The 12,960-nt window shown below is 38.7% G+C and overlaps 1 protein-coding gene across 6 annotated transcripts in view; it reads right to left on the bottom strand.

Moving 5' to 3' along the window:
- Nucleotides 1-12,960, bottom strand: part of TANC2 (tetratricopeptide repeat, ankyrin repeat and coiled-coil containing 2) — a 365,204-nt gene that overhangs the window by 313,702 nt on the left and 38,542 nt on the right. For all 6 annotated transcript variants that reach the window (XM_061392283.1, XM_061392284.1, XM_061392285.1 and 3 more), the window contains exon 2: nucleotides 10,786-10,879. In XM_061392283.1, the coding sequence (XP_061248267.1) occupies nucleotides 10,786-10,852 (67 nt within the window). In that variant the 5' untranslated portion in view covers nucleotides 10,853-10,879. The remainder of the gene's footprint in view (nucleotides 1-10,785; nucleotides 10,880-12,960) is intronic.

Below are 12,960 nucleotides of genomic sequence, written 5' to 3'. Positions count from 1 at the left end.
CAATGCATGAAAGTGAAAAGTGAAAGTGAAGTCACTCAGTCATGCCGGACTCTTAGAGACCCTGTAGACTGCAGCCTACCAGGCTCCTCCTTCCATGGGATTTTCCAGGCAAGAGTACTGGAGTGGGTTGCCATTGCCTTCTCTGTTGTTCAGAGTAGGTACTTAATAAACATTTGTTGATTGATTAGATTGTAATAATTCTTGAAAACACATTCCCAGAACACACATATACTTACTTGTTCTGAACAAACAGTCTGATAAACCATAGTTTTACCAAGAAAAAAGAATTTAGGAGGCTAAATAGATTTACTTCACACATTTATTCTTTGTTTTGCAAAAGAATGTTTAAAAGCTTTCTATTGTAAAATAAAACATATAAAAAGCCACATAAAAAAAATAAAAAAGAGTGAGTGAGACATAAAAGGTGAAGTAGAGGAGAGGAGACGCTCTGTGTATGTACATATGGAAAGAGAATGCTGACACAAATACAGTCAAAAGTTCATGAATCTGTGGGAGGGTATATGGAGTTTTTTGCATTATTGTTGCAACTTTTCTGCAAACTTAAAATTATTTCCAAATTAAAAAAAATTAATAAAGCAAATGGAATTTCTAGAACTGAAATGTACAAAAACTAAAATTAAGAACTGAATGCAGTTAAAAGCAGATTATAGACCAATGAAGAATGAATCAGTGAACAAACATTCTTTGGCATTTCCCTTCTTTGAGATTGCAATGCCAAAGAATGTTCAAACTCCCATACAACTGTGCTCATTTCACATGCTGGCAAGGTTATGCTCAAAATTCTTCAAGCACGGCTACACCATTATGTGAATTGAGATCTTCCAGATGTACAAACTGGGTTTCAAAGCGGCAGAAGAACCAGAGATCAAATTGTCAACATTCTCTGGATCAAGGAGAAAGCAAAGGAGTTCCAGAAAAAAATCTATTTCTGCTACACTGACTACACTAAAGCCTTTGACTGTATGGATCACAACAAGCTGTGGAAAATTCTTAAAGAGATAGGAATACCAGAGCACCTTACTTATCTCCTGAGAAATCTGTATGTGGGTCAAAAGCAATAGTTATAACTGGACTTGATGGGGGTGGTGGGGAGGGGCAGAACTGGACATGAAACAAATGGACTGGTACAAAACTTGGAAAGCAGTATGTCAAGGCTGTATATTGTCACCCTGCTTATTTAACTTACATGCAGAGTATATTATGCAAAATGCTGGGCTGGACGAATCACAAGCTGGAATCAACATTACTGGGAAAAACATCAACAACTTCAGATATGCAGATGATACCACTCTGATGGCAGAAAATGAAGAGGAACTATAGAGTCTCTTGATGGGGGTGAAAGAGGACACTGAAAAAGTTGACTTAAAACTGACATGCAAAAAACTAAGTTCATGGCATCTGGTCCCATCATTTCACGGCAAATAGAAAAGGAGAAAGTAGAAACAGTGACAAATTTTATTTTTTTGGCTCCAAAATCACCGCAGATGGTGACCGCAGCTATGAAATTAAAAGACACTTGCTCCTTGCTAAGTCGCTTCAGTTGTGTCCAACTCTGTGCGACCCCATAGACGGCAGCCCACCAGGCTCCGCCGTCCCTGGGATTCTCCAGGCAAGAACACTGGAGTGGATTGCCATTGCCTTCTCCAAGACACTGTATTAAAAAGCAGAGACATCATTCTGCTGACAAAGGTGCTGCCGACAAAGATGCGTATGGCTTTTCCAGTAGTCATGTATGGATGTGAGAGTTGGACCATAAAGAAGACTAAGCACCAGAACTGATGTTTTTGAATGGTGGTGCTGGAGAAGACTCTTGAGAGTCCCTTGGACAGCAAGAAGATCAAACTAGTCAATCCTAAAGGAAATCAGTTCCCCACTGATTAAGTGAAGAAGAACTAAAGAGCCTCTTGATGAAAGTGAAAGAGGAGAGTGAAAAAGTTGGCTTAAAGCTCAATATTCAGAAAAGTAAGATCATGGCATCCAGTCCCATCACTTCATGGCAAATAGATGGAGAAACAGTGGAAACAGTGGCTGACTTTATTTTCTTGGGCCCAAAACCACTGCAGATGGTGACTGCAGTCACGACATAAAAAGACTCCTGCTCCTTGGAAGAAAAGTTATGACCAACCTAGACAGCATGTTAAAAAGCAGAGACATTACTTTGCCAACAAAGGTCCATTTAGTCAAAGCTATGATTTTTCCAGTAGTGTATGGATGTGAGAGTTGGACTCTAAAGAAAGCTGAGTGCCAAAGAACTGATGCTTTTGAACTGTGGTGTTGGAGAAGACTCTTGAGAGTCCCTTGGCCCGGCAAGGAGATCCAACCAGTCCATCCTAAAGGAAATCAGTTCTGAATGTTCATTGGAAGGACTCATGTTGAAGCTGAAACTCCAATACTTTGGCCATTCTTGATGCGAAGAACTGACTCACTGGAAAAGACCCTGATGCTGGGAAAGACTGAAGGCAGGAGGAGAAGGGGACGACACAGGATGAGATGGTTGGATGGCATCACTGCCTCAATGGACATGAGTTTGAGTAAACTCTGTGAGTTGGTGATGGACAGGGAAGCCTGGAATGTTGCAGTCCATGGGGTCGCAAAGAGTTGGACACAACTGAGTGACTGAACTGAACTGACTGAAAGGAAATCAACCCTGAATATTAATTGGAAGGGCTGATGTTGAAGCTGAAGCTCCACTACTTTGACCACCTGATGAGAAAAGCCAACTCACTGGAAAAGACTTTGATGCTGGGAAAGATTGAAGGCAAAGGGAAAAGGGGGTGGCGGAGGAAGAGATAGTTAGATAACATCACCCAACTCAATGGACATGAATTTGATTAAACTCTGGGAACTAGTGGAAGACAGAGGATCCTGGCATGTTACAGTCCATGAGGTTGCAAAGAGTCATACATGACTTAGCGATTGAACAACAACAACAAAAACAGATTTTTTTATACTATCCAACATAAACCACAGAGTCAAAAGGATAGAAAGAAAGTGTAAGAGACATAAATGGCACACATGTAGTCTATCAAGAACAAATAGAAAAGGGGGAAAAATAAAATTTAAAAAGATAATGAGAAATAATTTTCCCAAACTGATGAAAGTCATTAAGCCACATATTCGGAAAACCCTACCAAACATAAACAGAAGCTAAACAAAGAAAAATTAAAAAGAAAAGCACTCCTACACACATCAATGTAACATCTAGAAAACTAAAAACAAAGAGATAAAAGACAGATTGCAGAGAGCATTTAGAGTGACAGCTAACTTTTCACCATAAGTTATTCAAGAAGCCAGAAGACAATGAACAATATTTCAAAGTGCTGAAAGAAAACAGGTGAAAATATATAATTCCACTCCCAGCAAAAACATCCTGCAAAAATAAAGGCAAAATAAAGGTGTTTTCAGACAACTGAAGCAAATTTGCCACACCAAGATTCCAACTAAAGGAAATTATAAAGGGTGTTCTATAAACAAAAAGAAATTTGGTGATTCCATCTAGACAGTGAAGGAAGGAGGGAATAAATATCAATAAAAAGGTCAAATCTGTGAATAAATCTATATAACAGTGACTACATAAAACAACAATAATAACGTCTTGTGGAGTTTAAATACAAACTATTTAAACTAATGTAAAGATTCTAAGACTTGCATTGTCCAAGGAGAGGGTAAAAGTACCAATTGACACCAAACTTTGATTGATGTTTTAACCTTAAAGTGGTTACTGAATGAATTATAATAAGACTTCATAATCCCCAAATCAGTAGGGAGAGATATGGAATATAAAAAATATTCTGATCAATACAAAATAAAGCAATAAAAGAGAGGGGGGGAAAGCACAGAACCAGCAGGACTAGCACAAAACAAAGAGCAATGTTATATTCAACCCCAGATATACCCCTGGTTGGTGGTGGTTTAATCACTAAGTCATGTCTGCCTCTTGCAACCCCATGGGCTGTAGCCTGCCAGGCTCCTCTGTCCATGAGATTCTTAAGGCAAGAAGAGTGGAATGGATTGTCTTTTCCTTCTCTAGGGGATCTTCCGGACCCAGGAATTAAACCTGGGTCTCCTGCATTGCAGACAGATTCTTTACTGAATGCACTACGAGGGAAGTCTGTATCACTGGCTGAATTAATGTAAATGAATTCCAACATCTCCTTTGAGAGGAAAAGCTTATATGAATACAAAAAGAAAATTCAACTATGTGCTACTAACAGTATAACTATATAGATATGTTGAAAATAAAAGAATAGAACAAATTATGCCTTAAAATACTATCCAAACAATGCTAGACAGCTATGTTAACATTAGACAAAGTCAACTTTCAAGCAAAAGGCATTATTAAAAATAAAGAGGAACATTTCATCATTGGGTGTGTGTGCATGCGTGTGTGTGTGTGTGTTAGTGGCTCCGTCATGTCCAACTTTGCGATTCCATGGACTACAGCCCGCCAGGCTCCTCTGTTCATGGGATTCTCCAGGCAAGAATACTGGAGTAGGTTGCCATTTCCTACTCCAGGGATCTTCCCTAATAAGAAAGCTTCCAGATATAGACAATTCCACAATCATAGTATACGATTTAATCATACCTTTCTTAGTAAATAATTTTTTAAAAAGTTAGGACATAAAACATTTGAGGATCCAGTACTTTGGCCACCTCATGCGAAGAGCTGACTCATTGGAAAAGACTCTGATGCTGGGAGGGATTGGGGGCAGGAGGAGAAGGGGACGACAGAGGATGAGATGGCTGGATGGCATCGCTGACTCGATGGACGTTGAGTCTCAGTGAACTCCGGGAGTTGGTGATGGACAGGGAGGCCTGGCATGCTGTGATTCATGGGGTCACAAAGAGTCGGACATGACTGAGCGACTGATCTGATCTGATCTGATTTACAAAAATGACCTACACTGTACCCAGTAACTGCAGAATCCACATTACTGGGTTCATCAAGAACATCAGACAAAACTGACTGTATGCAAAGCTATAAGGAAAACCTCAATAAATATAAAAACAGTAAAATAATACAGGATAGCTTCTCTGATAAGAGTACAATTAGCTAAGTTAATAATAAGATGACGAGGAAATCATCAACTATTTGGAAATAAACAATTATACTTTAAATACCTATGGGTCAAGAAGAAATTACAAGCAGTGCTAAAAGATATTTTGAAGAGAATGATAAAGAATATACGAACAATGCTATGCTAAGTCACTTCAGTTGTGTCCAACTCTTTGCGATCTTATGGATAGTAGCCTGCCAGGATCCTCTGTCCGTGGGATATTCCGGGCAAGAATACCAAAGTGGCTGCCATTTCCTTCTCCAGAGGATCTGACCCAGGGATCAAACCTCAGTTTTCTGTGTCAACTGCACTGCAGGCAGATTCTTTAAGACTGAGCCACCAGGGAAACCCATACCACCCACGAAAACTTGTGAAATGCATAAAAATAGGAAACGGAAAAGCTTAAAAGAATATAATAGAAAGAAGGATTTACTGGACTGGAATGGGTGAATTTAAACCCAGATGACCATTATATCTACTACCGTGGGCAGGAATCCCTTAGAAGAAATGGAGTAGCCATCATAGTCAACAAAAGAGTCTGAAATGTAGTACTTGGATGCAATCTCAAAAACGACAGAATGATTTCTGTATGTTTCCCAGGCAAACCATTCAATATCACAGTAATCCAAGGCTAGGCCCTGACCAGTAATGCTGAAGAAGCTGAAGTTGAATGGTTCCATGAAGACCTACAAGACCTTCTAGAACTAACACCCAAAAGAGATGTCCTTTTTTTTTTTTTTTTCTGACTAATTATTTCCACATTTATTTGCCAAAGAACAAAACACATAGACAATTTGGGATTCGATTATAGTAAAAGCCAGTGATCTACCATATAAGGGGAAAGCGCTGCACACACAGGGAGAAACTATGAACAGTACTTAGGGTGGATTGCAGTCACTTTCACGTCTGGAGGTGGCAAACTGAAACAGAAAAACCCAAATTAAGACAAAGTATCAGACCAGTATCCATTTAAGGTTTTATTTCCTAGGCCAATTTTCAAGGAAGTCTCTCTCTTCATTCTTCATAATGCCATTTTAGGTTCATCAAGTTCTCAAGATGAAAGCCGCCAACACGACAACCTCAGAATAAAACATTCTCCAAACATGGCTCAATCACAACTCAAAATTTATTTTACAGACTATTTTTTGTCTTTCATATAAAGTAGATTTACATGTGAAGCAACAGGGACCCAAACTGGTTATATTGATGAGAAAAGAAACTACTGTTATTAGGCTCTGCTCCTGCGAGGTGTTTCATGTTAGGAATTGAGGAACTGTCCTCAGTATTGCTGTTGACAAAGGTGGAAGATCAAGTCAGTTAACCTTGGTCTGAAGGTTGGACAGTCGATCACCAAGTAATATTTTTCACTTTTAAAACAGAGAACTGACAACCTAAGTTTCAATTTTTTTTCCACCCTCTTAAATACTCCAGTGTTTTGTCAAGTTCCCCTCTCATGCCTGATTTTAACAAGAAACTGAAATGTAAATGAATTATACTGCTAGGCATCTTTTTCAAAAATTAACTTTTCAAAACTCCTTTCATTTAGAAAAGAAGGTGATGATCCAATGGAGGATCAGGCCTTTATAACAGGTGAAGCAAAAAGGTATGTGTCCAGCCAGAGAGCAACATGGAACTGCATAAAAAAGACTGGAGAGGTTCTCCTTCCAGATGTTATTGACAGATTTCAGAGAAAATCCAACCAGACTTAGTTCCCCAGTCCTACCTCAATGAGAATGTGATTGTTCAATACAAAGTCCGCCAACTCTTTGCAACCCTATGGACTGTAGCCCACCAGGCTCCTCCGTCCATGGGATTCTCCAGGCAAGAATACTGGAGTGGGTTGCCATTTCCTTCTCCAGAGATGTCCTTTTCATTATAGGGGACTGGAATGCAAAAGTAGGAAGTCAAGAAACACCTGGAGTAACAGGCAAATTTGCCCTTGGAATACAGAATGAAGCAGGGCAAAGGCTAGTAGAGTTCTGCCAAGAGAATGCACTGGTCTTGGCAAACACCCTCTTCCAACAACACAAGAGAAGACTCTACACATGGACATCACCAGATGGTTGACACTGAAATCAGATTGATTATATTCTTTGCAGCCAAAGATGGAGAAGCTCTATACAGTAAGCAAAAACAAGACCAGGAGCGGACTGTGGCTCAGATCATGAACTCCTTATTGCCAAATTCAGACTGAAATTGAAGAAAGTGGAGAAAACCACTAGACCATTCAGGTATGACCTAAATAAAATCCCTTATGACTATACAGTGGAAGTGACAAATAGATTTAAGGGACTAGATCTGATAGATAGAGTGCCTGATGAACTATGAACGGAGGTTCATGACATTGCACAGGAGACAGGAATCAAGACCATCCCCATGGAAAAGAAATGCAAAAAAGCAAAATGGCTGTCTGAAGAGGCCTTACAAATAGCTGTGAAAAAAAGGAAAGCGAAAAGCAAAGGAGAAAAGGAAAGATATACCCATTTGAATGCAGAGTTCCAAAGAATAGCAAGGAGAGATAAGAAAGCCTTCCTCAGCGATCAATACAAAGAAATAGAGGAAAACAACAGAATGGGAAAGACTAGAGATCTCTTCAAGAAAATTAGATACCAAGGGAACATTTCATGCAAAGATGGGGTCATTAAAGGACAGAAATGGTAGGGACCTAACAGAAGCAGAAGATATAAAGAAGAGGTGGCAAGAATACACAGAAGAACTGTACAAAAAAGATCTTCATGACCCAGATAATCACGAAGGTGTGATCACTCATCTAGAGCCAGACATCCTGGAATGTGAAGACAAGTGGGCCTTAGAAAGTATCACTATGAACAAAGTGAGTAGAAGTGATGGAATTCCAGTTGAGCTATTTCAAATCCTGAAAGATGATGCTGTGAAAGTGCTGCACTCAATATGCCAGCAAATTTGGAATACTCAGCAGTGGCCACAGGACTGGAAAAGGTCAGTTTTCATTCCAATCCCAAAGAAAGGCAATGCCAAAGAGTGCTCAACTACTGCACAATTGCACTCATCTCACATGCTAGTAAAGTAATGCTCAAAATTCTCCAAGCTAGGCTTCAGCAATATGTGAACCGTGAACTTCCTGATGTTCAAGCTGGATTTAGAAAAGGCAGAGGAACCAGAGATCAAATTGCCAACATCCGCTGAATCATGGAAAAAGCAAGAGAGTTCCAGAAAAACATCTATTTCTGCTTTACTGACTATGCCAAAGCCTTTGACTGTGTGGATCACAATAAACTATGGAAAATTCTTCAAGAGATGGGAATACCAGATCACTTGACTTGCCTCTTAAGAAACCTGTATACAGGTCAGGAAGCAACAGTTAGAACTGGACATGGAACAACAGACTGGTTCCAAATAGGAAAAGGAGTACATCAAGGCTGTATATTGTCACCCTGCTTATTTAACTTATATGCAGAGTACATCATGAAAAACACTGGGCTGGAGGAAGCACAAGCTAGAATCAAGACTGCTGGGAGAAATATCAATAACCTCAGATATGCAGATGACACCACTCTTATGGCAGAAAGTCAAGAAGAACTAAAGAGACTATTGATGAAAGTGAAAGAGGAGAGTGAAAAAGTTGGCTTAAAGATCAACATTCAGAAAATGAAGATCATGGCATCCAGTCCCATCACTTCATGGCAAATAGATGGGGAAACAGTGGACACAGTGGCTGACTTTATTTTTTGGGAGGGCTCCAAAATCACTGCAGATGGTGATTGCAGCCATGAAATTAAAAGACGCTTGCTCCCTGGAAGGAAAGTTATGACCAACCTAGACAGCATATTCAAAAGCAGAGACATTACTTTGCCAACAAAGGTCCATCTAATCAAGGCTATGGTTTTTCCAGTGGTCATGTACGGATGTGAGAGTTGGACTATAAAGAAGGCTGAGCACCGAAGAATTGATGCTTTTGAACTATGGTATTGGAGAAGACTCTTGAGAGTCCCTTGGACTGCAAGGAGATTCAACCAGGCCATCCTAAAGGAGATCAGTCCTGGGTGTTCACTGGAAGGACTGATGTTGAATCTGAAACTCCAATACTTTGGCTACCTGATGAGAAGAGCTGACTCATTTGAAAAGACCCTGATGCTGGGAAAGATTGAGGGCAGGAGGAGAAGGGGACAAAAAAGGATGAGATGGTTGGATGGCATCACCGACTCAACGGACATGGGTTTGGGTGGAGTTGGTGATGGACAGCGAGGCCTGGCGTTTTGCGGTTCATGGGGTCGCAAAGAGTCGGACATGACTGAGTGACCAAACTGAACTAAACAGAGAATTATACCATTTTCTTATAATAACCTATAAATGAGATATAATCTGCAAAAATACTGACTTGCTGTTGTACACTTGAAACTAACACAATGTTGTAAATAGCTACACGTCAATGAAAGAAAATATGATAAAAATCAACAATCCATTTGTAGAAAACAAATCAGATCAGATCAGATCAGTCGTTCAGTCATGTCCGACTCTTTGCAACCCCATGAATCGCAGCACGCCAGGCCTCCCTGTCCATCACCAACTCCCGGAGTTCACTCAGACTCACGTCCATCGAGTCAGTGATGCCATCCAGCCATCTCATCCTCTGTCGTCCCCTTCTCCTCCTGCCCCCAATCCCTCCCAGCATCAGAGTCTTTTCCAATGAGTCAACTCTTCACATGAGGTGGCCAAAGTACTGGAGTTTCAGCTTTAGCATCATTCCTTCCAAAGAAATCCCACGGCTGATCTCCTTCAGAATGGACTGGTTGGATCTCCTTGCAGTCCAAGGGACTCTCAAGAGTCTTCTCCAACACCACAGTTCAAAAGCATCATTTCTTTGGTGCTCAGCCTTCTTCACAGTCCAACTCTCACATCCATACATGACCACAGGAAAAACCATAGCCTTGACTAGACGGACCTTTGTTGGCAAAGTAATGTCTCTGCTTTTGAATATGCTATCTAGGTTGGTCATAACTTTCCTTCCAAGGAGTAAGCGTCTTTTAATTTCATGGCTACAGTCACCATCTGTAGTGATTTTGGAGCCCAGAAAAATAAAGTCTGACACTGTTTCCACTGTTTCCCCATCTATTTCCCATGAAGTGATGGGACTGGATGCCATGATCTTCATTTTCTGAATGTTGAGCTTTAAGCCAACTTTTTCACTCTCCACTATGTAGTGTATTAATCTTCAAGATTTCTCCCAAAAAACCATCTATACAGGTTTGGTTTGTTTTTACCTTAAAAGTCTAAGAATTACACACTTTTTTAAAAAATATCTTTTAATGATTGTAAAAATGTCCAATTTACATATCATTTTTTGTATAACCCTTTGAGGACTATCTCTATTATTTTTAGTCTCATTCCCCAAAGAGTATCTGGGACTGAAATAATTTTACAGGTTAATTCTTAAAGTAAATTTAAGTCTGGAAGGTATTTAATATGTACTACATAGAAACACTACACTCTCATATATCTGAAATAAGCATTTTTCCTTCACAAACTCTTCATTTACCTGACTATTCCTGATGAGTGTTCAAGTATTCTTCTTAATAAAGAATATGTCGACCTATAGGAATGTAAACTTTTTCCAAAATAAATAAGCCATTTAATAAAATATATGAACTGTGGTAGCATTAATTCAGATCCCTAAGAGAACTTTCTTTTCCAAATCATAACACAAAATAAATGAAGCAGAGTTACTCACCACTTGATCTGTTCTTACGACTTGATTTTCCTCCAGTAAGAAGCATCTTGAGACTATTCCGAAACATGGTTGTACTATTCTAGGACTCACAAAACTACAAAAGAAAATGTGGGAAAATATGTTAGAAAACTTGGTTTGCTATCCAAATACTATTAAGAATTCATTTTAAATGTGCTATCAGGAATTAACCACTCTGTTTACATATATAATACAGAAATTTTAACTATATGACAGAAATGCTTATTTAATTTAATTAGACATTTAGGTATTCCCTTTAAAGTATAATACTTGAGTACCCTAAGAGACAAAGGCAGATATCACTGAGGGTACACAGAAACAGAAAACAATTAGGTAGCTATAAATACAGTTACCACAAGACTCTCCATTTCTTGGACATTTTCCCCAAAACACACACCCAACGTGTAAGAGTCCAGAACTCACAGCAGCTGTGTATTTTCCACTGGTCAAGCAAGAACTTCATCTCACAAGACTACTGATACATGAGTACATCAGTACACATATGCTATTAATACCAACCTCTGTATGTCCCACTCCCATCAAAAGAAAACTCCTTAATTTTGCTATGTCCTCTCTCACCTTGTTCAGAACTTTCATCTAAAAATCATCTTTCTTTTCTCTCTCACACAGCTTTCATTTTTTTCTCTCTACAGAATCACTCCAGTCATAACATAAACATGCTAGTATGTCCCAACCAAAAGCCAATAAGTAAGCCCCTCTCTTTATTCCCACATGGTCCAATTACTGCTCCTTTATGCTTGCTCTTAACAGCAAAATTTCCCAAGTGTCAGTACTTGAAACCTGCAGCAGACTGAACAGAGCAAATGTGAATTTAGAACAGAGGTTAACAGCAAATTTCCAAACTAAAGCACACAGAAATTAAAGGCTGAAAAATATGGAAGAGTATGAGAGGCATATGGAATCCTTTGAAAGACTCTAATATACATATCATTAAAATCCCAGAAGAAAGGAGAAAATAAGAAAGAAGCAATATATTAAGTGATAATAATCAAGAATTTCCTAATACTGATAAGATGTAAAGCCACATCTTTAAACAGCTAGGGGAAAAAATAAACACACTGAAAGAAGCAACAATCAGTAGACTGAGAGGAAACTTTCAACAGCAATGATGAATGACACAGAAAATGGAATGACTTCTTAAAATTTTTGAAGGTAAAGAGGTGTCAGTCAAGAAATCTATGAACAGTTTAAAATATTCTGAAAATTAAAATAAAGGTGATTCAGAACAAAAAGAATTTATCAGTAAAAGAAATACGAAAACAGAGTTCTTCCAAGAGAAGGAAAATGAGAGCTAGAAAAACACAGAAGGAAGAGCCACAAAAAGGTAAGTATATTGGCAAATATAAATGAACAAGAATTGTTAAAAAAATTACATTAATAACTTGTTAAGCTTAAAATATATGATGAGTGTGGGTGCTTAGTCATGTCCAACACTTTGTGACCCCATGGACTGTAGCCCACCAGGCTTCTCTGCTCATGGAATTTTCCAGGCAGGAATACTGGAGTAGGTTGCCATTTCCTTCTCCAAGGGATCTTCTCGACCTAGGGATCAAACTCACATTTCTCGCACCTCCTACACTGGCAGGTATTTCTATGCCAATGTACCACCTGGGAATCCCACAGAGATTTTTCAATGCATAACAACAAAAACAAAAACGTCAGGAGTGGAATAGAGAGAATAATTAACATATATGACTGAACCAAAGGTAAGAAGTGAGAGAAAAAGCATAGTATGTGTGGATAAAATATGAAACAGTGAGATGGTAGCTTTAAACTCAAATTATGTTGTTATTCTGTTAAATACTCTACTAAAAGACTATGGGCACATAAAGGTTAAATATAAAATGAGAAAAGATATCCCATCACATATAGATCACATATAGAAAATAAATTAGCATTACCAAATGGGAGAAGCAAATAAGGGATATGCTACAAACTACTGGGCATAAAATAGATAAGCAAGATATTACATAACATACAGAATTATAATCATTGTCTTGTAAGAAGTTTTAATGCAGTATAATCTTTAAATTATTGAATCTTTATGCTGTATACCTGAAACTAATACTGTAACCTCAATTTTAAAAAGATTATTGATCACAGATCATCAGAATAAATATAATAAAAAATGAAAAC

This window comes from Bos javanicus, chromosome 19 (assembly GCF_032452875.1).
Source record: "Bos javanicus breed banteng chromosome 19, ARS-OSU_banteng_1.0, whole genome shotgun sequence".
Lineage (NCBI taxonomy): Eukaryota > Metazoa > Chordata > Mammalia > Artiodactyla > Bovidae > Bos > Bos javanicus.
This window is presented reverse-complemented; position numbering and strand designations above follow the sequence as displayed.